Source organism: Miniopterus schreibersii (genome assembly GCF_964146895.1).
Source record: "Miniopterus schreibersii genome assembly, chromosome: 18".
NCBI lineage: Eukaryota > Metazoa > Chordata > Mammalia > Chiroptera > Miniopteridae > Miniopterus > Miniopterus schreibersii.
The window spans coordinates 11,239,958-11,266,819 of record NC_138121.1 but is presented as its reverse complement, the minus strand read 5'-3'; the positions used below and the strand labels follow the sequence as shown (position 1 = coordinate 11,266,819).

The window sequence follows — 26,862 nt, the reverse complement described above, 5'->3', positions numbered from 1 at the left end:
GTCTTCTAAAGATAAGAAAAATCAGGGGAGAGAAGAGGAATTGGCTGGAAGGTTGAGGGAGGCAAACTCTGGTTGCCTTTAAATGCCAGATCAAGGAAGTGATCTAATTCTCTGTGCTGGAGGGACATCAAATACATAAAAATATCACAATAATGGAAATAGAGGGCTCAGAATATTAGCATCCGGGAACACGGGAGATGATGGATGGCATGGAGAGGCTAAGATGTGGAAAATGGGAAGGAAACAATGACCTGGTGTTTCTTAAACTTTATGATGCATCAGAACCACCCGGAAGGTTTGTTAAAACAGATTCCTGGGCCAACGGATTCGTATTTCTAACTAGTCTCTGTGTGATACTGATGTTGCTGAGCCAGGGACCAAACTTTGAGAACCGTGACTGTAATCCCTACAGCCCTAATTCTGAATAACACTAAAGCTGCACGACAGATGGGGTTTGAATGACCTGAAATTGTCACCTGGTTAAAACTAATGAGCAAAGAAGGGAAGCAAACACTGCTAGAGAGGGTGAGCCCTGGCAAGGAGGGTGAAAAGAATGATACAATTAGAAGTGTTGCTGCTTACCGTGTGCTAGGCAGCGTTCTGGACCTTTCTGTGCCCTTTATCAAGTTTAATTCTCACAGCAGCCCCATACCTGGGGGTCATCAGTTCTTCCATCTAATAAGACAAAGATCCCCAAGCTCAAGCTCACCAGATTGAGGTGGTGAGTTTGGATTAGGTCCTAGCTCTGCCTGACTTTTCAGCTCCGTTGCTGAACATTTCGCCTCTGTTCTCTTCCGAGTGATAGTCTAGTTGCTGTTGGGACACGCCAGGACTCACACAAGATGACCCGTCGCTTCCAAAGCTTTTCTTCAGCTAATTCTTTATGGAAGAAGTCCCAACACGAGTTAATATTGGTAGGCTTTCATCCCCACTGAAGTAGCCGAGTGTGGTGAATGGGGGGAGGTCCAGATAGGGTAATTTATTGGAATTTTGCATCCCTGAACTATCTGTTCCAGAGGAATTTGGATTTGTGAGAACCTTCCGTTCCTAAATTGAAAATAAATTAAAGTCTGAATGAGGGGGCTCATGGTGCAGTTTGAAGGCTCCTGCTGCCCACCGCGATAATCCTGGAATGGTGCTGAGGTCTGTCCACACCCCTGCTGTTATAGTTTGGCAGAGAATGCCTAATAATAGCCCAAAGAAGGAAGACCTGGAATAAAACCATGGATGGCAAACGTGGAGGGAAAAAGCTTCGCGTTTGTAGTCAAACAAATATGAATTCCAGTCTAGGACCATTAGCAACTATCTACTTGAAAATCATTTTCTTGGCTGATCTAATGTATTTATTTATTAGTAAAAAGGAAACTATAATACTCAATAGAGAGCTAAAACTTACTTGGTTGATGTCGAGCATATATACATATAATGTACATATATGTATATATATGTTTATACTATAATAGATTATATTAATATATTAGAATTATTACATAATTTATATCATATTTTATTATACTATAACATATCATGTAAGTATAGCCTCTATATCTGTTTTTAACAATGGTAATATATTTTTTATTGATTGATTGATTGGTTGTAGAGAGAGGAAGGGAGAGAGAGAAACATTGATTTGTTGCTCCGCTTATTTATGCATTCACTGGTTGTTTTTTGTATGTGCCCTCACTGGGATCAAACCCATAACCTTGGCACATCAGGACAATGCTCTGACCAACAGAGCTACCCGGCCAGGGCCAGTCAGCAATGGTACTAAAGATAAAAGCCCCATCATCTAGATGTTCTTTCAGGTGGACTGTTATGAGCTTGCTGTTTGAGAGATGCTGACGTTTTAGAACCTTTCCTGCCTCAGCTTTATTTAGCTGTTTTGGGTAGCAAAAACAAATAAACAACTCTAATACACTGTAAAGAAAATCCGCAGGGATTTTTTTTTCTGGCTCTTAAGTAAGGCTTGTCGTTAGATTGTGTATTAGGCACGGTATCCAAATCTCCTCGCTCGTTCATATTTGAGAATCTCTGGATATAAAAGTACCCATACTGAGCCAGCATTTGATTTCCTGCTGAACTGTTTTTCACATTTCCAATATAATTATGTGGCAGTTACAAAGAAAGACTGAACTCCGCAGAATACCATAGAAACGGACATTTGTTTATTCGAGAAAAAATATAAAAAGCATCTGATAGAGAAACCGGCGCCTTCTCAGGGAAACTGATGCCTAAAATAAATCTGAAACTATCTGGATATTTATCAGAAGTGACTGGCTAGACCTGAATTTTAAAAGGCAGTCAGGTTTGCTACCAATGGCCTGTGGCATATAAATAGGAGACAGTGGTGAAAATGGGAAATGCTGAGTTAGATATCTGTATTGTATCTTTGTTTCCTGAAGGTTTGATTTTTGGCCCTGACAGTGGTGTCCATCTTAAAGAAGTTTAAGATCTAATAAAATAGTCACTAGAGGTACCAAGTAATTGTTGATTGAATATACAAGGCATTGGCGAGTCACTCGTTTCTGTACACCTCCAGGGTCACAGGTGGTTAAACACCTAGTTCCTGGGGCTTCTGCAGTGGCAGAGACACCTGCTGGGCCACAGTCACGTTGGCTAAGGGAGGGAGACAGAAGGCATCCTTAGGGCACTGCGAGGAGGGCATGGGCTCTGTGAGATGCCCTCTCCAGGGCCCTTCAAGGTCAGGCTCGGTGCTATCTTGTGACAAGCGGTGAAGAAACGCAAGAATGTCGCAGGCCCAGGGAACAGCATGAATGCACCGGGATGTTTTGTGAATTTGGTGCCGAAAGGAAGGGACTCGATCTGGGCCGTTCCCATGGCTGTCTGGTGGCCTCCATCGCGTGCACGTCTATTTCCACGCTCGCCTGCTGTGCTCTAGCCGTGCTCGGTGGGCACCAGGAGAGTGGGCAGGAGCGCCCGAGGGTGGCCGCTGGCTGCAGGAAGGCCCGCGGAGCCCCCGCGCTCCGCACAGCGGAAAGGCCCGGGTGCAAAGCGAGCAGCGGTGCTTGGCCCACTCTGATGGTCGCCACTGTCCGCAAGCTGAATGATGTCGGCGTGACACTCAGGCCGTGTGAGACCCTGCCTAATCCCAGGCGGCATCCTTGGCACTGTCTGCAAACACTTGTGTCATGGAGCCCCATCAGAGCTTGGTGATGGCGTGTCCTGGGCGTTGTTTCGGAAACATGCGAAGCAAGATTCGGGCGAGTCGGGGGGCAGATTATATACAAGGTCAGAGATCTAATAAGGTGAGGTTTGAACCCACCTTAACCTTGGCATTGAACCAGGCTTAATGCCAAAACCTTAACTCTTTCTGCCCTTCGCTGCTGCTAAGTAATTGTGACAGGTGGGCAAACAGGGCAAATGTTCTTTGAAAAAGGTGAATTTTTCTACAGATTTTTCCCAAGTGCCAGACGTTGCCGGACCTTGTACTACATACTATATATATAGGAACCAAAAATCGGGGGTACAAATTGCTTACAGTCTCCTTGAAGTAAAAATCATAGAAATCAATCATTCCAGAATAAGGTAGCATGTTTATTTCATTCAGGGCAATAGGAAGAGTGAATTTTAAGGGGCCAGGAGTTGGCAGTGATACATCAGTCCCTTTGGGGGACTTCGGTTCAGTTTTTGGGCCTTTGGATCTGGAACTTTGGGCTTCCGAGGTCGCTTTAGCATGTGGGGGAAATGAGACAGTTACTCAGTTCTCGCCCATCTCTGGTCAGTGGGTCTTCAGTGGCTGATTCAAAGCCTGGTAATGGAGAGCACAGGTTTGGGGACAGAAAGATATGGGCTTGTGAACTGGTTTTAGGCAAAGTAAGTACCCTTTCTATGCCTCGATCATTTTATTTGTGAGGTGTGGCTAATAATGTCTTTCTATGCTGTTGTATATTGCACCTAACGGCATTTTTCAACCTTTTTCATCTCATTGCACGTAAACTAATTACGAAAGTTCTGCAGCACACCAAAAAATGTATTTTTTGCCGATCTGACAAAAACCATAGGTACAATTCTGATTCATTCACACCGGACGGCTTTTGTTGCGTTGGCTGTTGTCATTTCTTTTTATTTGACCATCTCAGGGGACAGAGGTCAGTGCCCCTGACTAAATAGTCAGGTATTGCGTGTTTTAAAAATTCTTGTGGTGCCCCGGCTGAAAATCGCTGACCTAACACAGTGCCCAGTCTGAAGAAAAATAGAATGATTGGAATTTATGTGGCAAGATTGGGGCAGTAAAAGGCTTTGATCTTTTGAGATAGCGTATTCAAAGTTTGGTCCAGAGACTTAAAGACTTTGAGACTTTTTCAGGGGTTCCGCGGGGTCAAAATGTGTTTGTAATAATACTAAGATTATATTTTTCTCTTTCCTTTTTATGCTCTCACAAGGGAGAGTGGAGTTTTCCAGAGGCTACGTGACGTGTTGATATCATTGCTCAATCATTAATGGAATGTGTGCTTATGTATTTTTATGTCTTTACAAATTAATTGTAATTTCCAATTGGTAAATATCTAGAGAAATAACCCAGTTATAAAAGTTTTTGGAAATAAAAGTTTGTTAGGGCTTTTAATAATTTTTAAGTGTATGAGGAGGCTCTGAGACCAAATTCTTTAAAAACCTTTGCCTTAGGAAGACATTTATTTTCTCAATTAATTCGAGGTAATTAGTTGAGATATAGTCACGATAAAAATTGGTTTTATTAAAAAACATTTTGTTATATCTTGGGTATCACATCCATAAAATAATTTATCACTTGTAAAATGTAGGTTCGATATTAAAAAGTAGTGCATATAGTATCTTTAGTAGGATTTTTGGTAAAGTGTGAATCATAGGAACTCGATAAATGCTAGGGATTGGTAAGAGCAGAATGAAAGCAAAGTTAGCCCCAATGGAAATATTTTGACATTATAATTTAAATTTCCAAAATATACCAAGTCTAGCTGCCCCCCACCAGGTGCCCCCAGACCATTTGAATGATAATATCGGTATCATAAGAATGTTGTGTGATGTAAAGGAGAGAGGCCACCTTTTTAGCACTTAGTACCACGCCTGGCACATTGAAATGGACAACTGATTTTATTAGGTATATTAATTCATTTGATTGTTACATATTGCTCACCCTAAATTATCCATCTTTGAATATTCTAGGGGTTAGCAGAAGCTAGAACAGGATGCTCAGTAACATTAGTTGCTATTATTAAGCATTATTAATGGAGGTAAGGCCTCCCTTGCTCCATTAGCCATTTATTTTGCTTTTGGAGATAGAGCCTTATTTATTTATTTATTACTTCATTTCTGCGGATCCTATGAACTATTGAGAATCCTGACATGTCTTCTCACAGCGTTGAGGCTTTTTCCAGCCAAACCTCCGTACTAATTCAGCGAAAGGATTAAAAGAACACACGCGCGCACAACCTACCCTTCCCCCCGAAATCCCCAGACCACCTACTCCATGTGAATCTTGCTGTTTTTCTTGACGTTAAACCCTAGGCATACAAATGGTAACTGATTTTTCACTCTGTCAGTTGTGCATTCAGGTAACACTTGGCTCTGCCCTCGCACTTCCACAGAATTGACGTTTAGAAGAAAACCGAGTCAGGGACAACCTGAGGTTTTCCTTTCAACTCCAGGTCCTAACCCTATGATTTTATAGCTAATGTGCCCTCTGTCGACTTGGGGTCTGTGCCCTGTCATGCACATGGACAGATCGATGGGGGGCCTTGGGAAAGGAGGAGGGGAACATGCAGATGCCCTGCAGTCCTGGAGCCAGAAAATCCTGGGGTGTCTGCTCTGATGCTGGCGTGTGTGTACACAGTGACATTCCCTGTTGTAAAGGCTTAGAAACCAGAACTGGCCCATAAGAGCTAGCCTTAAGATCTGTGGGACATGTACCCAATAGAAGACAATATGACCGTAAAAAAGAAGGAAATCTTACCCCTTGGGACAGCGTGGATGGACCTAAAGAGTATGACGCTAAAGAAATAGGCCAGTCAGAGAAAGACAAGTATTGTAGGATTTCATTTATATGTGAAATTAATGAACAAAATAAACTAACACACAAAATAGAAACAGACTCATGGATACAGAGGACAGACTGACAGCCCTGAGAGGGGAGGGAGTTGGGGGGCTGGGTGAAAAAGGTGAAGGGGTTAAGCAAAGGAAAAAACTCATAGACACAACAGCATGGTGATTGCCAGAGGGAAGGAAGGAGACCTGACTTGGGGTGGTGAGCCCACAATACAATATACAGGTGACGTATTATAGAATTGTACACCTGAAAGCTATAATTTTATTAACTAATGTCCCCCCAATAAATTCAATTAAAAACAAAAGAGATGAAGAAAGCCTGGACAGTTTGGCGGGTGTTTCTGAGCATAGGCTCTGGAGGGATCAGGCGGGAGGACCTTTCTCGCGGCCCGTTTACACCGTCTGTGGTGCTGCTGTGTGAGCCACGAGGGTTACTTGCGGGATGTGTGATTTAAGGCAACCTGTTCAACGTCCCTGTGCCCGCAGGAAGCTGGTGCCCGGCTGGCCTCACGCTCACCAGAAGCAGAACTGCATTTTGATGGGCTGCACAAAATAGTTGCTCAGCCAGTACTCGGAGGCACTGCTTCTGGAGCTCGAATGTGCCTTTGAGCGAGTTGCCTGGCGATCTTGTAAAAAGGCTGATTTGGATTCTCAGAGTACCGATCCGGCCTTTTGCATAAGTTTCCAGGCAATGCTGACGTCGCTGGTCAGGGGGCTAACTTGGAGTGATATCTCTGCCTTTTCAAGTTCGACTTTCCTTGAAGGCTCAGGTGAAATGTTACCTCTGTTTGGAAGCGGGACGTGTTGCTGCGACTAGATCGGGATTCAGAGAAGGCAGGGATGATCTAATTTATAATTATAGTTATTTGTTTATGTGCCTTCTGTTCCCTCCCAGATTCGTGTCACCAAGGGCAGGGACTGCATCTCACACTTTTCTTCAGTCCTCATATCTCATAGCATACAAAGCACCACATTATAAATGATAGGCACGGACTCGCTGAATGAGTGAACGATCTTAATGGGCACTTCTTGTATACAGTACAGGGTTTCTAACCACCTGCTGGTAATGTGCTAAATACGATTCCAAGGGGATAAAATATGCCAGCCCATCAAGATACAGGAGAAGAAATGGGCTCCGAATTCTCTCAGAATTTCTGAGGTGGGGATATATCAGAAGAGAGGTTTCTTGAGGAAATAAAATATCCTCCAAGAACAGCAGTTGGTTGTATAGTGCTTTAAAGTTAATAACCCAAGCCTAATTCTTTGTTAAAACCTAGAGTAGTTTTGTCTTACATTATCTCAATTCGGTAATCAAGAAAAAGATGTTGCTTAATTCTCTCCGCAGTCTGTCGCTGTTATGTACAAGTCTATTGCTACCCCTAAGAAAATAATTTTCTTTGCTAACCATCCAGAAATCTGTGATTGACTGTTCCAAACGTTAGTCACGCTTTTCCCTGTAGAATCCTTGCAATAACTGTTTCCTGTGCCTGGCATACATATCCTCCTGCTAGAGGCCTGATGAAGACCATCTTTAAGTCTTGGCCCAAATAAGCCCTACCCTTACCCCACCAGTGCTAAATTCCCTTACTCTGCTTTCTTTATTTTATTTTATCTTATTTTTTTTTTTTTAGCATTTAATCCTTTCTGACACATCAGATAATTATTGTTATGTACATTGTTCATAAATTCTTCCCCATGGGTGGAATTTCTTAGGCTGTAAATTGACATCATCTCAACAGCTACAAGAGTATTTGGTCATAAATATTCAATAACATTGAATAAATATCTATTTAAAATTCAGTATTTGCTTAATGAAGGAATGATAGATGGAATAAATGAATGAAGAGAGAATACTTACACCAGGACTGTTAACGTTTATCATTTGGCTGAGAGAACATTGGCTAATACCTAATTCCGTTGTATAATTAACTGGTAGTATAATAGCATGCTTAGTTTTCAGACACCTTCAAATATTTGAACTGGAAAGTTCACCACAACTCGGTGTAATGAAATTACCTTTCTGTTTTCATAAAGTGTAGCTCGAAGCACAGACAGAGGACATACATTTCCTGCTACCTGCAAACTGTTAAAAAACACACACATATGAGTCGTAGCTTGACCCTGCGTTCTAGTCCAGAGTGCTTGTCACTGCAGTGTTTTTGTGCAGCTATCACAGGAATCAACTTTCTGCTCTTGGTTTTTACTATGTTAATGCATCTGCCCAGATGGACCCTTCGTATATCAAGATGGCTCAAACGTGATGGGGCCGTCTTACCTTAGAGAGCTGAGTACATGTCTCCTCTACCCCAATGTTTTGTTTTTTATCTCTCAGCCTGCTTTTGTTGTTTGGTTGGTTGGTTGGTTCAGATTTTTGTTTTTGCTTTTTAATCGAGAAAAGGTGAAAGGGTATTTGTGGCAAATTATTTTACCCCAGGTATTTTTCTGGGGCAAAGTCCTTTCTGTGAGTATGGCTTTGTAACTCCACATCGAGGGATTTGTAGCAAGTTCAAATATACGGCAGATATTCTAGCCCAGCCGGCATGGCTCTGGTTGAGCATCGACCTAGGATCCAGGAGAGCGGGGTTCGATTCCCGGTCAGGGCACATGCCCGGGTTGCGGGCTCGATCCCCAGCAGGGGGCGTGCAGGAGGCAGCCGATCAATGACTCTCTCACATCGTTGATGTTTCTATCTCTCTCTCCCTCTCCCTTCCTCTCTCTGAAATCAATTAAAAAATATATTTAAAAAATATTCTATAACTGCAAGGGATTTGGCTGTTCTTTGGAATGAGTTGTACATGAATTTCAAGCCTGCGGTGCATCAGTATTTTTAGATTTTTTGACTGCAGGGAAGTGAGACAGTTTCTCTCTACCTTTGTTTTGCCATCTGTAAAATGGCCACGGAGACAAACTGAATGATAAGCTTGGGCATCTATCACTATTAGCTTCCTTTTTTCCGTCTCTCCCTTTGCCTTCATTTTCCGTGTTAGCCTGAAACTCTACTCATTGTTATTCTTATGATGAAATGACTTGTTTAATTGCCTTAATACATTAGGTAATTAATTCTTTTTAGTGTTGAGCAAATTCCAACAATTTCCTGAAAAGGAATCGTCATGAAGGTTTATGTGCAAGAAATTAAAAGTCGCACAATCTTTTTGTTCTCTCATAGTTATGAAAAATAACCTAGATAGGCAATATTTGAAGTTACAAAATTCTGAATTGCTCCCATGCATTCAATTAGAAATAAATATGGATGTTGGGATGAGAGACTACACAGTGAAACTCATTAGGAGGGGTGTTGTTTTTTGCAGGGGGGGGGGGTTTCCAATAGAGAATGCTGAGAGCCATATCGTCACTAAAGATCAAGACTTCAGTGGGGAGAAATCCTGAAGAGATACGTAATAAATCAGAGTCAACCCCATCACAGGAAAAACAGTAACTTGTGGTGCTGCGAATGCGTGACCTGTAATGTCAAGGTGGGAACCAGGTGGGGAGGAAAATTATTATAACAATTCCTAACGTAGTTGCACTGAGTCAACTCCCCCTATAATTTAGGCCATTTAAATTTGGTCATAAAACACAAGTCAGAATAAAAAGCGATGTTTGTTTTAATTGAATGATTACAGCATATATTAGGACCTACCCCATGCCCACTGGTAGTTCACATGCCCTACCCCAGCCTTGTTTTATTTTTATTTTATTTATTTATTTTTTTAATACTCACCCATGGATATTTTTTCCATTGCTTTTCAGAGAGAGTGGAAGGGAGGGAGAGAAACATCGATGTGAGAGAGACACATTGATTGGTTGTGTCCCGCACATGAGGTTTGTGCCCTTGACCAGGAATCAAACATGAGACCCTTCACTCCGAGGGCTGATCTCTAACCACTGAGCCAAACCAGTGAGGGCAGCAGCCCTGTTTTTATGATGGTCTACTTGCAGGCCAGGCATTCATTACCTTGGGAGACCGATTCGTTTTTCTCTCGAGTAGCTGTGTTAAAAACCATTCCCTTCCAGGGAGCCAGGATGTGCCTCGGTGTATAAGCAACTCTTACTCTCTCCCCTTTTGCCTGGTAAAATGCAAAGTTTCTTTTCTTGAAGAGAAAAAAAAATTATTTGACCTGGTTTCAGCCATCCCTGGGATAATGGCTATGGGGAAAATGGTGTGTGTGGAGTTTGATAGGAGGTGGCAGGACTCAGAGAGGCTGAGTCAGTAAGACTAGAGCAAAACACAACACGGGGCGAAAACAAACTCTTGTACGTTCTTTTTAAGTCCAGCATTTTGCCTGGTGTTTTCATATATCATTTCATTCGGTCCTGTCAGTAGGCCCTTCAGATAGATATTATCTTGACTTTAAGGAGTCCTGTTGTCATCGGAGAAAAAATGCGCCTTGTTTTTCCCTTGGTCCAGTCCCCTTCCCCCAGTGTTTTGCAGGGAATGTGCCTGTCATGTCCGGCCTTCGCTTTGATCCCCTCCCTGTTATGAATAACCAGCTAATCACAATGGCATCAGTACTATGCGCCAGGTACTGCTCTATGTGCCAAATATGACAGCAAACCAGAAGACACCTAACATTCTTACCCCCTCGGAATTTACATCCTGTAATGGTAACCGGAGTTTGCCGAACCATAACCTGCTTCCCAGTTGAAGTCTCAGTTTCTCCTGCTAGAGGCGATGCTAGGCCAGGTCCTTTCTTTCTAGAATCAGAGCTTCATGGAGAATGTGGAAAAACAGAGCCACCATCAGTGCGGCCGTCCAAATCCTCACAAGCTCCCTGGTGTGGACAGAGAAAGTTTCTTAAATGAAGGAGGAGATTTTCTCACTATGGTTCTTATCATATTGAGCCTGCCCAAAGCTCTGGAGTTCTTTCTGTTGTTTTTTTCCCCCTAATAAATATTTCTGGGCTCAAAACCAGACCCACTGAGTTGAACTTTACTACACATTGTGCTATTCACAGGAATTCAAGAAAAACTACCTAAGTTTTCACTGGAGCTGTTTTAAATGAGGCGAATTTACCATTCTCCCCTCGGTCAGTATTGTAGGGTCCCGCTTGAGTAGCTGGGATTCCATAGACTCACTCATTCCCTACATAAAAGGGAATTAGAAAGAAAATGACCTGTTTCCCTCAAATAGACTATCCCCTTCTCATCGCGTCGCTTACAGGAGTGCAGGCAGTGTCTGGCCGCTGACCTCTGGGGCCATTGTTCTTGGCATCTCCACCCTGGATGCCAACAGGCCTCTACTGAGAGCCAAGACCGTTTCTAGCGGTCCCCAAAGAAAAGGAGTTGGTCTCATTTCATTTCCATATTGGGGATGAATGCTCAGGTTTTTAAGTAGAGAAAGGAAGCAGTTGATTGTAGAGAAAGAAGGTCAACCCACCTGTGAATTGATCTGCAAGTCTGTGTGTGTCATTCGCAAGCGTGAGGGAAAACAGGCCGGGTGGGGAGAGGACACTTAACTAGAAAGGCTTCCCCCTTCCAACGTTTCTCTCCTTCGCTCTGTCTGGTTTCATTTCTGCCCATCAGTTTCATCCATACCTGAGGGTCCGCACCCCTAACCCCATATATGTGTGAATATAAGAGAATGTTGTTGTTGAGGGTTTTTTGTCGTCGTTGTTGTTGGATTGCTATTTAGTATGTATTGTCCTAGAAGAGAGTCTGGCACCCAGGGAGTATAAGGTCAATACGTGTTGATTGACTGGAAGGTGGAACAGTGACCTTAAAAATTACCATTAATTTGTGTTAAATGTTTATGGGAGAGAAAAGGCATGTTAACTTGATCCATGGGGTTGTATAAAAATGAGAGCACGGTGCCTGAAAGTCAGTGTTGAATAGCAGAAAGTGGTGTTTTTGAGATGATGGTGATGGCATTCTGATGCGGCAGGCATGGGTTATTAATGGAGCCAGGTTTCAGTTTGCAAGCAGGATTTCACTCTCCATTTGATTGTACTGAGAAAGGCCTATATGGAGAATCCTGCGAGCTCCAACCCCAATCCTACAATTGTCTCTGTCACCCAGTGGAGCACAGAAAAAGTCAACGGGAGTGGTTCATTCTCTCCACTGATTGATTCCAGTACTTTGATGGGGAAAAGTCTACATTAAAATGATCAATGTTTTTAGGGGAATGTGCCAACGTGCAGATAAATTTGATGACGTCTTACTTTGTTCAGAGATGTGCCCCAGTCATGCCAGGCCATGTCAGGAAGGACACCACCACGACCAAGTGGACTCTATGCAGAATCAAAAATGCAGATGCCAACCATAGAGCTTGGCCTTTTGTTTGGAGTCCATTCCACTCTTTTTTTGTTTTCTGATGTATTAAGGAAAAAAAGCCACTTTTCGCTTTTGTCTTTGACCTGTTTTTATTTATTTTTTTTAGAAATTAAGGTATTTCTGGTAGCACACAGGGCTTTTTGCCATCTCCATAAAACAAACAAAACAAAAAACAAACAAAACAAACCTCCAGCAGTTTTTCATTTTCACCACCACCTGAATTGTTTTTCTCACAACATTGAGGATTCCAGTATTGGCCTGTGTCCCTCAGCACTTTGTGTCTTTACCAGCATCTCTGTGGTTCTACATTGCAAAATGTCTGATGTGTCTACTAGGTCCAAGAAGAGCTTATTAGCCTTCCTTCAATAGGGTAGGTATTTTAAAAGTTGAGTTTTATGCAGTTAGCAACTAAGTTTTACCTATAACCAGAGAGAGAGGGATTTAGACATCCTAAATTGCACAATGTCTTTATGAACAGGTGTTCTGCTTGCCTTCACAAACACAATTATTAAAAAAAAAGACATAGTCTGACTGGTGTGGCTCAGTGGTTGAGCGTTGACCGATGAGCCAGGTGGTCACAGATGATTTCCAGTCAAGACACATGCCAGGTTGTGGGCTTGATCCCCAGTAGGAGGCGTGCAGGAGGCAGCCGATCAATGACTCTCATCATTGATGTTTCTATCTCTCTCTCTCCCCCTCTCCCTTCCTCTCTCTGAAATCAATTACATATATATATATATATCTTTTTTTTTTAAATACATACTGCTTTCTACTACTTTTCGATTTACACATTTCACCCAATGTATCCTACATATCTTTTTTGTTTCATTTAAAGAATATGTACTATTCTATATCTATTTACCTTTCTAATATACATTGATATACAGATGGTTTTGTGGATACAGATGCAGTTGGGAGAAGTACCGATGTATAGATGTAGCCATGCGTATCTATGTTTACATTCTCATATAGTCAAGCCATTTAATATTAACTTCTGGAAATAAATCAACATCACCCATTTCCTTACCATGTCCTTGACCCTGAGGTGGAGGGTTGAACTGCAATCACTCCAACCACCTCTGCTAATCACTTACCTTGAATTATGCATTTGCTTTTTAACTCAACATCTTGGTCCACTGTCACAATAAATGCAGAATTTATTGTGGCCAAAGCATAGACTGAGAAAAAGCAGTCTCAAGGGATCTGTCTGGCTTTGTAAGATAACACATTCTTAATTACCATACCTGAATTCTTCTGGGCACCGACTCCTGCAGGATTAGGGTCATTTCATGGTAATATTTTGTCCATTGCTCAACAAATACAGGCTTAATTTTCTTGGGGAAATAATGAACATACTACACTACAGAGTGATGGGGGAATAATTAAATATTTTTCTTGTATCTATGATGGTAGCTTCTACTACTAACTCCCCCACTGGGAATAACTGTAAAATTAGGGGGGGAACAGTGTTTGAAGACAGCCGGTACTTAAGAAGCCAAGATACCAGAGAAAGGAAAGCAACTGAGGGGACTCCAAATACAGCACTGTTTATTTCTTTGGGGGCTTTAACTGATTGATTGAACTCACAGGGCGCAGAAACCAAGCAGAAATCAGTGACCTGGAGTAGATGATGGTCTCATGGGACTGTGGAGACAAAGTTGTATACTTCAGGCCTACCAAGGTGTCCAGAAATTGAGAGGCCAAGTCTGCAGTGAGGTAATTGAAGAGAAGCTGTCGGAACATTATGATGACTTTTCCCCATGCTGCACTTACCAATTCTTAAAATGTACAGGAGTAAGAGGATTTGAAACCTATCAGACAGCATGTGCTAAGAGGCTAAAAAAATGAAACAAACATTTTAGCAATTGGGCAGACAGGATGGGCTCTAGAAGTAAGGGAAACCCAGAAATTAAATTAGCTTTTACAGATTCTGAAAGTCAGTCTTGATAGTATCAAGGTGCGCTATCTATGCATATCCTTCTGCAAGGAGACAATCAAACCCTACATGAAGGAAGATTATATCTTTTCCTGTCTAATTTCCAAAATTAAAGCCCAGATACAGGAAAGGTATAATAAATTGGCATAAACAATCAATGCTTTGTAAAGGTTCTTGCTTTGTACGTAGCATGTTTGAAATATTACTTAAGGCTTATTCTAATAAATCAAGGACACATAGATACCTGTGATGTTTAAGATTACTACTAGAATACTGTTAATATAAGACTAGATAACTAATTGGCAATAGAGGAAGTAGAATGATTGAAACGTATGAATCCAAAGAGAGATAGAAAGGAGAAAAAATAAGAAACAACTCATGAAGAAATTTTAAAGATTCAATGATAAGAAATTAAAACCCAGATATATAAACATCCATAGTAAGTGTAAGTAAATGACATACCTCAATGAATAGACATTGTCAGACTAGAAAAAAGAACACCAATTTTCAAATCATGTATCTTACCAGAGATAAACCTTAACTATAAGAACACCTAAGGACCGAAAGGATTGAAAATGGTCTGTGCAAATTTAAGCCAAAGGAAAGTAGTTCAGCTATAGAGGAAGGAGGAAAAATATTACCAAAAAGAAAAAGAAAAATTTCACAGTGATACGTGATTAAATTCAGCCGGGAGATAGAAAAATCCTAACTTTGTATGTGCCGAAGAATATGCCTGACAAGTACTTAAGCAACTGACAGAAGCAAAGGGAGAAGTAGACAAATTAATACTTGTAGGTAAAGATCTTAACCTGTAAGTGTCTACGGACCAAACAACTAAACCAACAGAAATAATAAGGATAGGAAGTGTTTGAATATCCTGATTAGTAAACCTATCTAATCGAAATGTAAAAAACACGGCACTCAAAATTTAGTGAAAAGTCTTACCAAACACACGGGAAACGTTTACTGACAGTGGTCGAAACGGGGCCCTAAAGTGAGTCTCGACATGTGCTGAGTACACTTTCCTAATACAGTGAAATTAAACTAAAAATAAATAACCAAAAGAAAATTTTCCCAAATATAGGAAATTAAGCTATAAACTTACTTCTAAATAATCCATGAGATTCAGAATAAAATCACCAAGGGAATGAACACATTCTGAGAATGAATGATAAAATAATGACACGATACCACTTGTGGAGTACAGCTCGCAGTGCCCAGAGGGAAATTAGCCTTACCTGTCTATAATGGGGAAAAAATGCTAAAAATCAATAGCCTAAGCACCCACTTCAAAAAGACTCTAAGTGAACAGAAAATGAAAAACTAGGAGAGAGGTGAAGATAAATATAGGATGCAATATGAGATTGAAAACATGTACAATAGTGAAATTCAACAAAGCCCAAAGCTATTTATTTGAAAAGATAAATAAAGTTAATAAAAACTCCCAAGAAGAAATTAGAAAAAGTACAAGTCACCAACATCAGCCATGATGAAGGAAAGATCATTACAGATTCAGTAGATGTTAAAAAAATAATAATTGCATATTACTAATACACCGATGCCAATAAGGATTTTTTTTTTAATCGCAAGAAAATTTTAATATCACCACATTTGGTTGCATATCATTTCTACAGCAAAGGAGGAAATGATTTATATAGCTACTGAGAAATGTTCTTCCAGCAGCTATTTAAAATACATGTGAAATAGGCTAAGTTGGAAAATGCAGTCTTTTCAGACTGGCATAAATAAGAAAAACAAAAATATGTCTATCACTTTCTGTATTGAATAAATTAAATCCGTAATTACTAACTCTTAACACACAAGTTGTCATGCCCAAGTGCATCTGACACAAGCTCTCTCCGAGAAGTAAGGGAGGGAGCATTCATTTCCACCGCGTGCCAGGAGCCGGCGTGAGCTGCGAGCGGCCGCCCGACGGGAGTATCAGGAGGAGCCCGGCCTGCCCCGAGCTGCCCCGGGGGGCATGTCAGCGATTCAGAACCGCTGGTGTAGAAATACAGCGTTGCACCCAGGGAATGCGGGGCACATGACTACACTTGAAACTCTGTTGGTACAAATTAAAATATTCAGAGGAAAAAACATAAGATCAAGCTCGACAGATGCACAAAGGGCCACATACTCATCTCTAGTTCGTAAAAAAAAGCTCTGTGTACACTAGAAATCCAAGAGAACTTCATCTGGTCAAGGGTAGCTATGAAAAACCCTAGCAAAGATCAGGCCTAATGGTGAAATATTGAAAGCTCGCTCGCGGAGATTGGAAATGCGAGAAGGCGGTCCCCTGGTGCTCCTTTGACCAGTCAGCTGCAGGTTTTCGCCACAGACACAGGGAGAAAGGACAGTGCACATACCGGGAAGGGAGGAATAAAGCCGCCACTACTCCCGACCACACGATCGAGCACTAAGCACTTCAACAGGACTGCTTGCAGGGAATGAGTCCAGTTTGCACGATCATTAGAATCATTATCAAAGGATAGGATTTTTATTTTCTAGAAAGCTCCAGGAAATAAAACAAAAATACTACTCATAATACTAAAGGGACTTCAGTTAAATAGTAACAAAATCTAATGAGGTATGTGCAGGGCCTCTAACCAGAAAACTGGAACACGTCACTGAAATGAACTCAGATCTAAGTAAATAAATAAATAGAGCATATCCACTGTTCACTGTTGGGGGATTCAAATATAAAACACATCAGTTCTCTTTCAATTTCTCTGTAGATTCTTTGCCACATTGATCAAAATTCCAACAGCTGTGTGCGTGTGTGCGCACGTGGGAACATATGTGCGCACACTCACAATTTTTCAAATAACACAAAAATGCATAGAAATTTAAAGGTAAAAATAATGAAAAAGATATGTAACAAGAAAAACAAAATTGTTGGTCTCACCATCCTTATAATTGCAATATATGAGCATTTGTTCTATAGAGAGTTATTAAGAGAGTGTTGCATGAGCATAAAGAGAGAAAAACAGAACACATGGAACAGAAGGTTCCCGAACAAAGATGCTCAACTGATTTACAACAGAGATACCACAGGTGGACTTTCACTCGTATCGACTGGATTGCGAATTGGGTCTCCGTAGTAGGTAAAATTGAACCTTGGCCCTTCAGACAATCACTATTAGTAATCTTCACATAGGTCAGAGATGGAAATGTCAAAAATAAAATAATTATGCCTTCTAAAAGATATCAGAATTTTCAAATTCTGAATCAAGCCACAGAGGGGGAGAGGTATAGTGATACCCACACCTAGCAAAGGACTCCTATTTTTTAATATAAATATGCAAATCAATTACTAAAACACAGGCAACCCAACTTACAACATGGCCAACACTTGAACAGGTACTTCACTAAAGAAGGTATCCAGGTGGCCAGTAAGCATAATGGGTCCTTAACATTTACTCATCAGAATATTGCAAATTAAGATCTGTCTGAAATACAACTACACACCTCTGCAATGGCTAAAATTATACATGAATAATAAATAACTGGCTTTACCAAGTATTGTTAAAGATGGGTAGCAACGCGAATTTTTATGCACTAATGGTCAGAGTGTAAATTGGTATGTCCATATTTTTAAAAAAATATTTGGAAGCAGACACTGAAACTGAATGGATGTATAGCTTAAAATCTGTTACTCTATTCCTAGGTATATAGTATACCTAAGTTCACATATTTATGCACCAAAAGAAATACACTAAGTATTCATAGTGGTACTTTTCAGAATGGCATGAAACTGAAACAACACAAATATCTGCCAGAATGAGGACAAATAAATAAATTGTGGTATATATACAATACAGTTATTGTGGTATATATACAATACAATTATTGTGGTATATATACAATACAGTTATTTTCCAAACAATGGAAAAAAATGAACGATAGCTACATGCAAACACAAGAATGAATTTACAAATACTATATTGAGCTAAAGAAGCCCAATACAAAAGTGTATACTCTATTAATTCAATTTTTATAATGTTCTGCAGAAGGCAAACTAATACATTGTTAAGAGACCGAGTAGAGGGACAGAATGACTGAGAAACGCTACATAGGAGGCTTTGGGGATGCTGGTTATGCCAGATATCTTGATCTGGATGGTGGTTACATAGGGATGATAATTTTATAAAAATACCCTGGACTACAACCTAAAGATCTATGCTGTTTATCGTTTGCATGGGTTATTTCCCCGACTGAAGTTGACCTCATGCAAAAATAATTTATGGGAGTTACCCAAGAACTTTTTTAAGATTATGATTCTATTTCTCAATATAAATTCACTCATAGAAAATTTCATGTTAATAGAATCATCACACCTTTTGATGTTGTTTGCTATTGTATTGCATTGTCTGGGAAGTGATCCATATTTAAATTATGGTGTGTTTTTAATGATTATGTTTTACAAGTGCTATGCTAAAGAGAGCCTGGGGGAAATAATCAAGTTTTTGTTTATTTATGTTTGGTGTTTTTTTTTCCTTGTTGGTCAGACTACCCTGGGTTCCTTTTCCAGCTTTACCACTTCCTGCCTTTGAGTGGATGTGGGCAGGCTGACTAGAGTCCACATAATTGGATATTTTTTTAGGCTCATTGGCTATTTAGAAAATGATACTTCTTTGCTGTCTATTATGATATGTAGCTCATATAAATTGATTTCGCTCCTTCCATAGTCTGAAATCATTTTCCCATTTGAGAAAGAGTCTTCATAGTAAACCAATACACTTCAAAGAGAGAGTCTAGAACAGATCGTGCAGCGCATGCTGGGTAGTTGACCATATTCATTGTCTTCCGTAATGAAGCACGTGTGTGTGTGTGTGTGTGTGTGTATGTATGTATGGAGAGCACAACTGTTACTGCAAGTTGACATCGAACGAGCATTTACACTGAATATGAAATAAACCTATACATCAATTCCTCTGAAAGTATGAGTCTCCATAATTAAGATTCTGTTTTATAAGCGGTTTAAGTTGAATTGCATTATAAAAATAATCTCCAGAAATTTAGTCCCAGTAATCTTGAATCAATCCTGTTGGAAATAATTAAGGGAAAACTAAAACCCGAGGATTTTGTAATAGAAACATAATGCAGTTAGTTGGCAGAATTAGAGGTTTTGCAAAGAAGACTTAGATTACCAATGGGGACATAGGGCATAATAAACTCATTATAGAATTTTAGTTCCTTACCTCTTATCGTCTGGAGGAAGATGAGATGCACAAGAAAATTATCCACATGTACTCAGGGCTGTGAAAGGAGGAAATTGATATTGAGTCTCAAACTCGGCAGAAGCGATGCACGGTTGAAGGGTGAGACATACCTTCAACAGAGCAGACAGAAACCACATATGTACACACACACAACAACAAAACCAAACAAAAAGAAACAGACAACAGAGACGAAAACTGTAAGCACAATTAAAGAATTAAAAGCAGGCTATATAACCTAGTAACAGGAAAATAGAAAATGTAGTATTTCCATTCTCATTAGTACTAATTTTTCATTTATAAGTTGTCTTTAAAAAGGACTGAAGCAGAGTCTCCGTGTGAGAGTCCTTTCCTCCAGCGAGTGTAAGGGATTTTCAAATATGTGCAAGTCCTCAGGTCCTCATTGCTCTCCCTTTCTTGAGAGAGCCACTCCATGGTTAATTTAACAGAAAAGCAAAGATGTGTCTGCTTTGCTCATGGACACCCAAGCCCTCACGTGATCCCAGCTCTAATTTTATTTTCAGCCACTGTGTAAATACGATTGAGAGTTTAAGGAGTGAGGTAGAGGGACCCCTCTTGATAGTCTGGCTTGCTGGAATTGTCACAATCCTGTAGCTATCAAAAATTATTAACATTCTGGTGGTCAGTGGTTTCTTCTATGCCCATTACAAGGCAGACATTTCTTGGTATGTATTTGAGGGCTTCAAAAGACGGTGTGTGGCCTGGTTGGTGTGGCTCAGTGGTTGACCCATGAACCAGGAGGTCAAGGGTTCGATTCCCGGTCAGGGCACATGCCCGAGTTGAGTTGCAGGCTCGATCCCCAATAGGGGGCGTGCAAAAGGTGGCCCATCAGTGACTCTCTTATCGCTGATGTTTCTATCTCTCCCTTCCTCTTTGTGAAATCAATAAAAACATATTTTTTTAAAAACAAAGATTGTGTATGAACCAGGCATTAATACAGTTGCCACAAGAATGAAAGGGTAAAGCATAAAAAAAAATACTGTGAGAAAAAACAGTCAAAAATATCCCCTGCTGGTGTCCATGGGCTACTATATTCTAACTGGCTTGTATGCTAATATCCCATGAATTGGTAAATGATCACTACTGATTTAGAAATTATCCAACCATTTACGGACAAAATGTACCACAAAAAGTTTTAACTTTAGTCACCAGAGTGCCTAAGTCCACTGCTGAAGGGATGATTCTCCATGGCCTGTTGTTTAAAATTTCCCACCCGTTTAATTTTCGATTTCCTAAATTGCTAGCTTTTCGATCCTGTGTTCAGTTCACGTCTCCTGACTTTATAAACTTCCACCGGCCCTCCATCCGCTCCCCGATTATAAATTCTCTTAGCTTGCATCCCCCCGTTGGCTGGAATTTACTGCTCCTGGCTTCCACCCTGCTGCCTCCAGAAGGCTCGAGGATTATTTATTGAGCCTCGCTGGTATATCTAAATTTGTCAGATCATGTTTTCCCCTCTCACAGTCTGCAAAGAAGAGGCTGTTTACTTCATTGGATGCCTGTGAAAACAGCAGCTCACGGAAACTAGTTAGAAGCAAATTCCCAAGTAACTCAGGCTTGGCAGTGTTCCATTACCTTTGATTATGAAAGGGCAGACTTAATGGGCAATTCATGAGGCTCTGTGACAGAGAGGTGACAGGGAGTCACTGTGATTCAAATGGCAGAAGTCAAGGAGTTGTTTAGACGAGGTGCCATTTCAACCTTTCCTTTCATCAGATGTAAAAACTGTCTGGCTTCCGTGGCCCACTGCAATGGGCTTTTCCTTCCAGACCACTCTGCCACCTCTCCGGTGTTTAGAAAATTAATCTTTAATGAATGCTAATCATATTTCTAATTATAATATCTTTATATTTAATGTTTGTGTATCAGATGAAAGGCAAACATTTTGGGGCCAGTCACAAAGGACATGAATAATTTTCTTAGAAGCCTAATTAATTAGTTTTATTGCTCTACCACATCTTTAAAACGTGAACTGCCACCATTTCATTAATTTAGATAAAAGTGAATTTTCAACATTTAAATATGACACGTGTTGAAAACTGTGATAAGCCGAAATAATTTTAATCCTGCATGTTCATCTCATAGAAATAACAATAACACATTTTGCAGATATTTGGGGGAGGTGGGGTATTAGTGTCTTGTTTATTCCATTGTTTTTATTCTTATTTTAACACTTTCAAGAAATAACCATAGTAAATTTCTGGGACAGTCAGATATTTAGGAAAACCAAATTTAAAAAGAAAACGAAACTTTTCTTGCCAATCAATCTGCTTTATTGCTACCTTTTAAAATTGTAAATTGCAAGGAATATTTCACTGGCTGGCCAATGATCACATGAGATCACGCACATTCATGAGCTTATAACAGAAGACTCTTCCTGACGTGGCCTCAGCTTTCTGTCCTGAGGTCACCACCAGCCACTTCTCTGGATGCTCCCGCCTTTGGGGCTACTGATTATTTTGACAAGGGCATGGTCTCTGGGCTTCTGGGCCTCTTGAATGTGGCTGACTCTCTCTGAAAGCCTCGTGTGCCTTTCTTTACCTAGGCTACTTCTACTCATAATTTAAAGCTAACTCATGGGTCACCCCCTCTTTTAAATCTTTCCTGTGACTATAGGACAGTGTCTCTCTTTCGTACATCCTTCCACTGCATTTTGCAAAGGAATAACACGTAGGGTGCATGGGGCTACAAACAAACCATTATAATGTGGTATTTTCTTGAGCACTGCAGATCCCTTCATTTTAGTAGCTTTGTCTTAGTAACTGGGAATACGGGAGCAAATATTTATTGAAGAAACAAAGAGAAAAAGGCTAAAAGAATAAATGAATGAATGACAAAATTATCAGAAGGAAACCAGGAGTTAGTTAACCTCCTTGAGCTTATGTCTTATAATATTTTGAAACATGAATTCAAGGAAGGACATACAACTAAATTAATTTCACGTATCTCTGTTTCCCGGGACAAGCCCAGGTTTGTGGTAGGATCATTCTGTAAGGTCACAGGTACCTCGGCTCTCGGGAAGAGGGAATGTGGCAGGCCCAGTGGTGGCCCTCAAAAGGATCTGTCCAGGTCTTAACCCCGGGGATCCGTGCAAATGCGTTGGCAAAGGGTATTTGCAGACATAATTAAATTAACAACCTTGGGGTTATTTTTCCCCGAGCGATCTTGGTAAAGGCATGTAATTCTTTGGGTGTCAGTGTCCGTCTGCAATGTGGGACCCACGTGGCCCGCTCCAGAGCTCCTTGGCGAGGACTGGCCGAGATGTGATTCCGTGCGGTGCCTCCGCTGTGTGTGTGACACTAATGATGTTGACGATTACAAAAGGCAAAGGCCCAAATGCCCTTGACTACGTGCCCAATGCCATCGGAGCACTTCTAATTTTTTTCTCGTATAGTATTTATCGCAGTTCTGTAAATGACATGGTAAGTTCTTGAGTTTCAGTGACCTCAGGGATGAAATGAAGTGAAATAAATTGTTCAGGGCCACGCAGGGAGTCGGAGGCAAGGATGGAGCTCCAGACACCATTTACTGCAAACACTAGATCTCCTCCTACTCCCCAGCAGCTACTCTTCAGCTCATGGTCAGGCTAGAAAAGAGATGCACATTTGTAAGCACTTGTAATACATACCCTGTTTGAAATACATTATACTTTATGTACCTATTTTATTCAAGTAGATGAAGCATGAGACAGAAGTTCCTCATCTTAGGGTCCTGTGCTATACTTAACAGAACTTTTCCTTCCATCAAAAGTTGAGAGGTGCATGTAAATTCTTTAAATGAAGACTGAATGAATTCATTAGACGTAAGATAGTAAAAGACAAAGGATAAGGTGACACTTTTAAGGCGATTGGCTTGAGGCGGGGGAAGTGAGGCTCTGTTCCATTGCTGAGGTAGCGGGAATCCACAGGATGGTGTTCATCTGTCCTCAGTCACATTCCAACACTGGAGAGCAGCCGTGGTAGTTAACCAAGTTTAAATCTTGTCGCATTGCCAGTGGGGTTAACCAACTATAAATCTGTAACATGGCTCTGATCGTTTGCTGTGTGCTTTAGAAACACTCTCATATTTAACAAAAAACAATGAGTATTTGAAGGTTTTAGAGATCTGAATGTAATCAATTTTCAGAAAGGAGATTCGATATATCAAATGTAAGTCTGTTTCCTCGCATTCAAAAGTCAAACACTTTTCCCCTCTTGGCTTGCTTATAAATATTCAGTGCCACAGAAACACAAATAAATAATTGGCCATCTCCAAAGCATTCTGTACAATTTACGAGATCAAAAGATTATACAATCAGAGTCAAACTATTGTATTTATTATAAATAAAAAATCGTCACATGGCCCCAAGCCAGCAATGTATTAATGGACTAGATTTCTCTGTGTGTGTGTGTGTGTACATGTACGTGTGTGTGTGACTTTTTAAATTTAAGGACTTGAGGATTAAGGATTATGTATTAAATTCTCTGCTCTTGGAATTGACCTGAAAAGATTAGAGGATTATTATCTGTTTACACTGATGAATCTTTATGAAAACAATATTAAAATGACTTGGGCTTATTTTATCCAAAAACATCCCAAGATCAATTTTCAATAAAAAATAAAATTCATAAAAAAATATTATCCCTTATCTTTAAGATTATTTATTTTATTGTTGTTAAGGATTTCTTAACAATTGATTTGGTTCTGCCCTTATGCTGGTTTTTCGTTCATCTTTAGCCAGTCAAACAAGGGATAGCACAAAAATTGGCTGTGTTCTACCCAAGATAAACAGAGAGCAATCTCTGTTGCATACAACTTTTTTTTTTTTCTTTTGTATAATGGACTTTATCAATAAAATAAAGCTTTCTTCATCAGGGAAACCTCTTAATGATTCAGAGATGGTCTTTATCAGGCTAAGCCCCAGCAGATGGTGTTTGGAATAATAACTGATACTTTTTTGAAGCAGTTAAACACTTGCTGTTTTTCTCACTGAGTGGTCAGGCTTCATAACCAGCCCGTTGCAAACGCCCTAGTTAAGGGGAGTTGAAACAGACACACATGCTTTCGAGAAGAAAGTTGAGTTGCACGTTCCAATGCAATGCCCTCGATGCTGATGTTATCTTTTCCTTCCCATAGGGAACCACAGTCAGATATCACGAGTGCCTGTTGCTATTAAAGTGCTGGATGTCAATGACAACGCCCCTGAGTTCGCATCCGAATATGAGGCATTTTTATGTGAAAATGGAAAACCCGGCCAAGTAAATATCTCCATGTTGTTAATGCTGATATGTTTGTATACAACTGTCTCATATCTGATTAACCTGCGTTACGGTCTGCATCTGCCTTCTTTACATTCTGCAAAGTCACAGGCAAGAAACACCCACGTGGACACAGGGAGGGGGGCTTTTTCTTCCGGAGAGGTTAGGTGTCTCTACTTAGGACCAAATTGGCTCTGGAAGGGGAACCACCCGCTGGGCTGTGAACCCAGAGCCAAAGAACTATCTTAAAATATCTCAGGGTATGCCGGAGAGCAGGGGAGGTAGTCCAGGGATGGGGCCAGAAGCGTGACCTTCAGGTGACAGGAAGCAAAGGGGGAAGCTCATGGGGAGGGCCTGCTGCTTGCACGTGAAACAAGGGGATAACACGTGGTAGTGGGCCCCAGGGCACCCGGATGGAGGAAGTGAGGTTTGAAGTCTGTAAAAATGTCCATAATTTAGTTCAACATAAGATGAACAACAGGTTTTAGACATGCAGCTATAGCATCTGATAATTGTATATGGATAGAATTTTTTTTTACCTGTCTCATGTAGCATAAATAGGAGCAATGAAGGGGGGAAGGGAAGGAGGGAGGGAGGGAGGGAGGGAGGGAGGGAGGGGGAGAGAGAGAGAGAGAGAGAGAGAGAGAGAGAGAGAGAGAGAGAGAGAAAGAAAGAAAGAAAGAAAGAAGGGGGTTAGGGAGGAAGAGTTATAAGCAAGAACCAAACAAAAACAAAAACGTGCTATATCCTGAATGTCAAAATGGATATAGTCTATGTAAGGTTCTAAAAAACACAAATCTAATAGATCTGTTTGAACAAGGTGCCAAAGTACTGTATGTTTAAGAAATTTATCGTTTTTCAACTTCCTAATTTATTTCTGGATGGTGACATTTTAATTTAAATAAACAGCAGCTGACAGCATGACACTGGAGTTGTTAATCCAGCTATTCTCGTGCCTCGTGTGGGTGTCAGGAATTAAACGTACTATTTGCCGAGCAGTTTACCTGACAAGAGATTTTTTTCCCCCGAGAGAAAGGAATAGCGCCGTAGCTCTATACTTTTATTTATTGCAAAAGATTAATGTGTTACTGTCCTAGAAAACAGTAGACGTTTTCCCCTAGACTACTCATATATCTGAATTATTAACATTGTTGACCAAAATAACGCGCGCACACATATAGAGAGCAAAGCTAAAATTGTAATAATAAAACTGATTAATTTCAAACACCTAGACATCATACATGTTGTTATAATCAAAACATTCACCTTGCACAGTGATATACTCTTTTTTATAATATTCTAACATTAGTTCAAATGTTAAGTTTCATCATGTGGAATTTCCTTATAGCATATGTTTTGAACATTTTCATGTGTGATCTTTTAAGGATGGAGTGTGTTTATATACACAGGGTTGGGCAAAAGTAGGTTTATAGTTGTTTGTATGGAAAATAATACAATAATAAATAATAATACATGAACAAACTGTGTTTCACATACTCACAACTGTAAACCTACTTTTCCCTACCCTATATATGTAAATACCATTTAGCTAAGTTGGTGGATTGAGTTGGCAAAGAATTTGATCAAAATATTCAAAATATATGCAGGTCAGTTTCAAGGGTATGTTTGTGTGATCCAGACTGTTGCTGGGGTAATGTAGCCACTCACAGACATATAAGCCTGTTCCTTTCAATCATAGGGTCTGTCAAATGCATTAGAATTTAGATGAAGCTCCATTGTTCATGCAAAAGTCATAACACATATTTAGAGAGTCAGTGGCATTGATATTTCAGAAATTCAACACTGGCTTCACTTGTGACGTTGACACGCCTGCCTTTGGAACTCTAGGAGTCTGGAGTTTCACCCGGTGAATTTTAACTGTTTCCAAGGTTTTAATGATTTCTCAGCAGTTCTTATCCTCAGGGGGAAAAATTGCATTGTTTTATCACCTTCCCTATGCAAGATCAAAATGAAAGCGAAAAGTTGATTCTTTGTTTTATGATTTTTGCAAATCAAAATGACTCCCGTGAAGAAATGGCTATGTGTGTATGTCCATTGTACTAGCTTATCCTCAAATGAACCTCTTTAGGCAGGTTTGTTGAAGGTTCATTTTTACATGTAGAGTTCAGGTCTTTGG

General features: G+C 40.3%; 1 protein-coding gene across 1 annotated transcript in view; it reads left to right on the top strand.

Moving 5' to 3' along the window:
- The window catches only part of CDH8 (cadherin 8), a 269,040-nt gene that overhangs the window by 188,893 nt on the left and 53,285 nt on the right, over positions 1–26,862 (top strand). Inside the window, exon 9 of the mRNA XM_081119970.1 lies at positions 24,604–24,725. Within this exon, the coding sequence (XP_080976096.1) occupies positions 24,604–24,725 (122 nt within the window). The remainder of the gene's footprint in view (positions 1–24,603; positions 24,726–26,862) is intronic.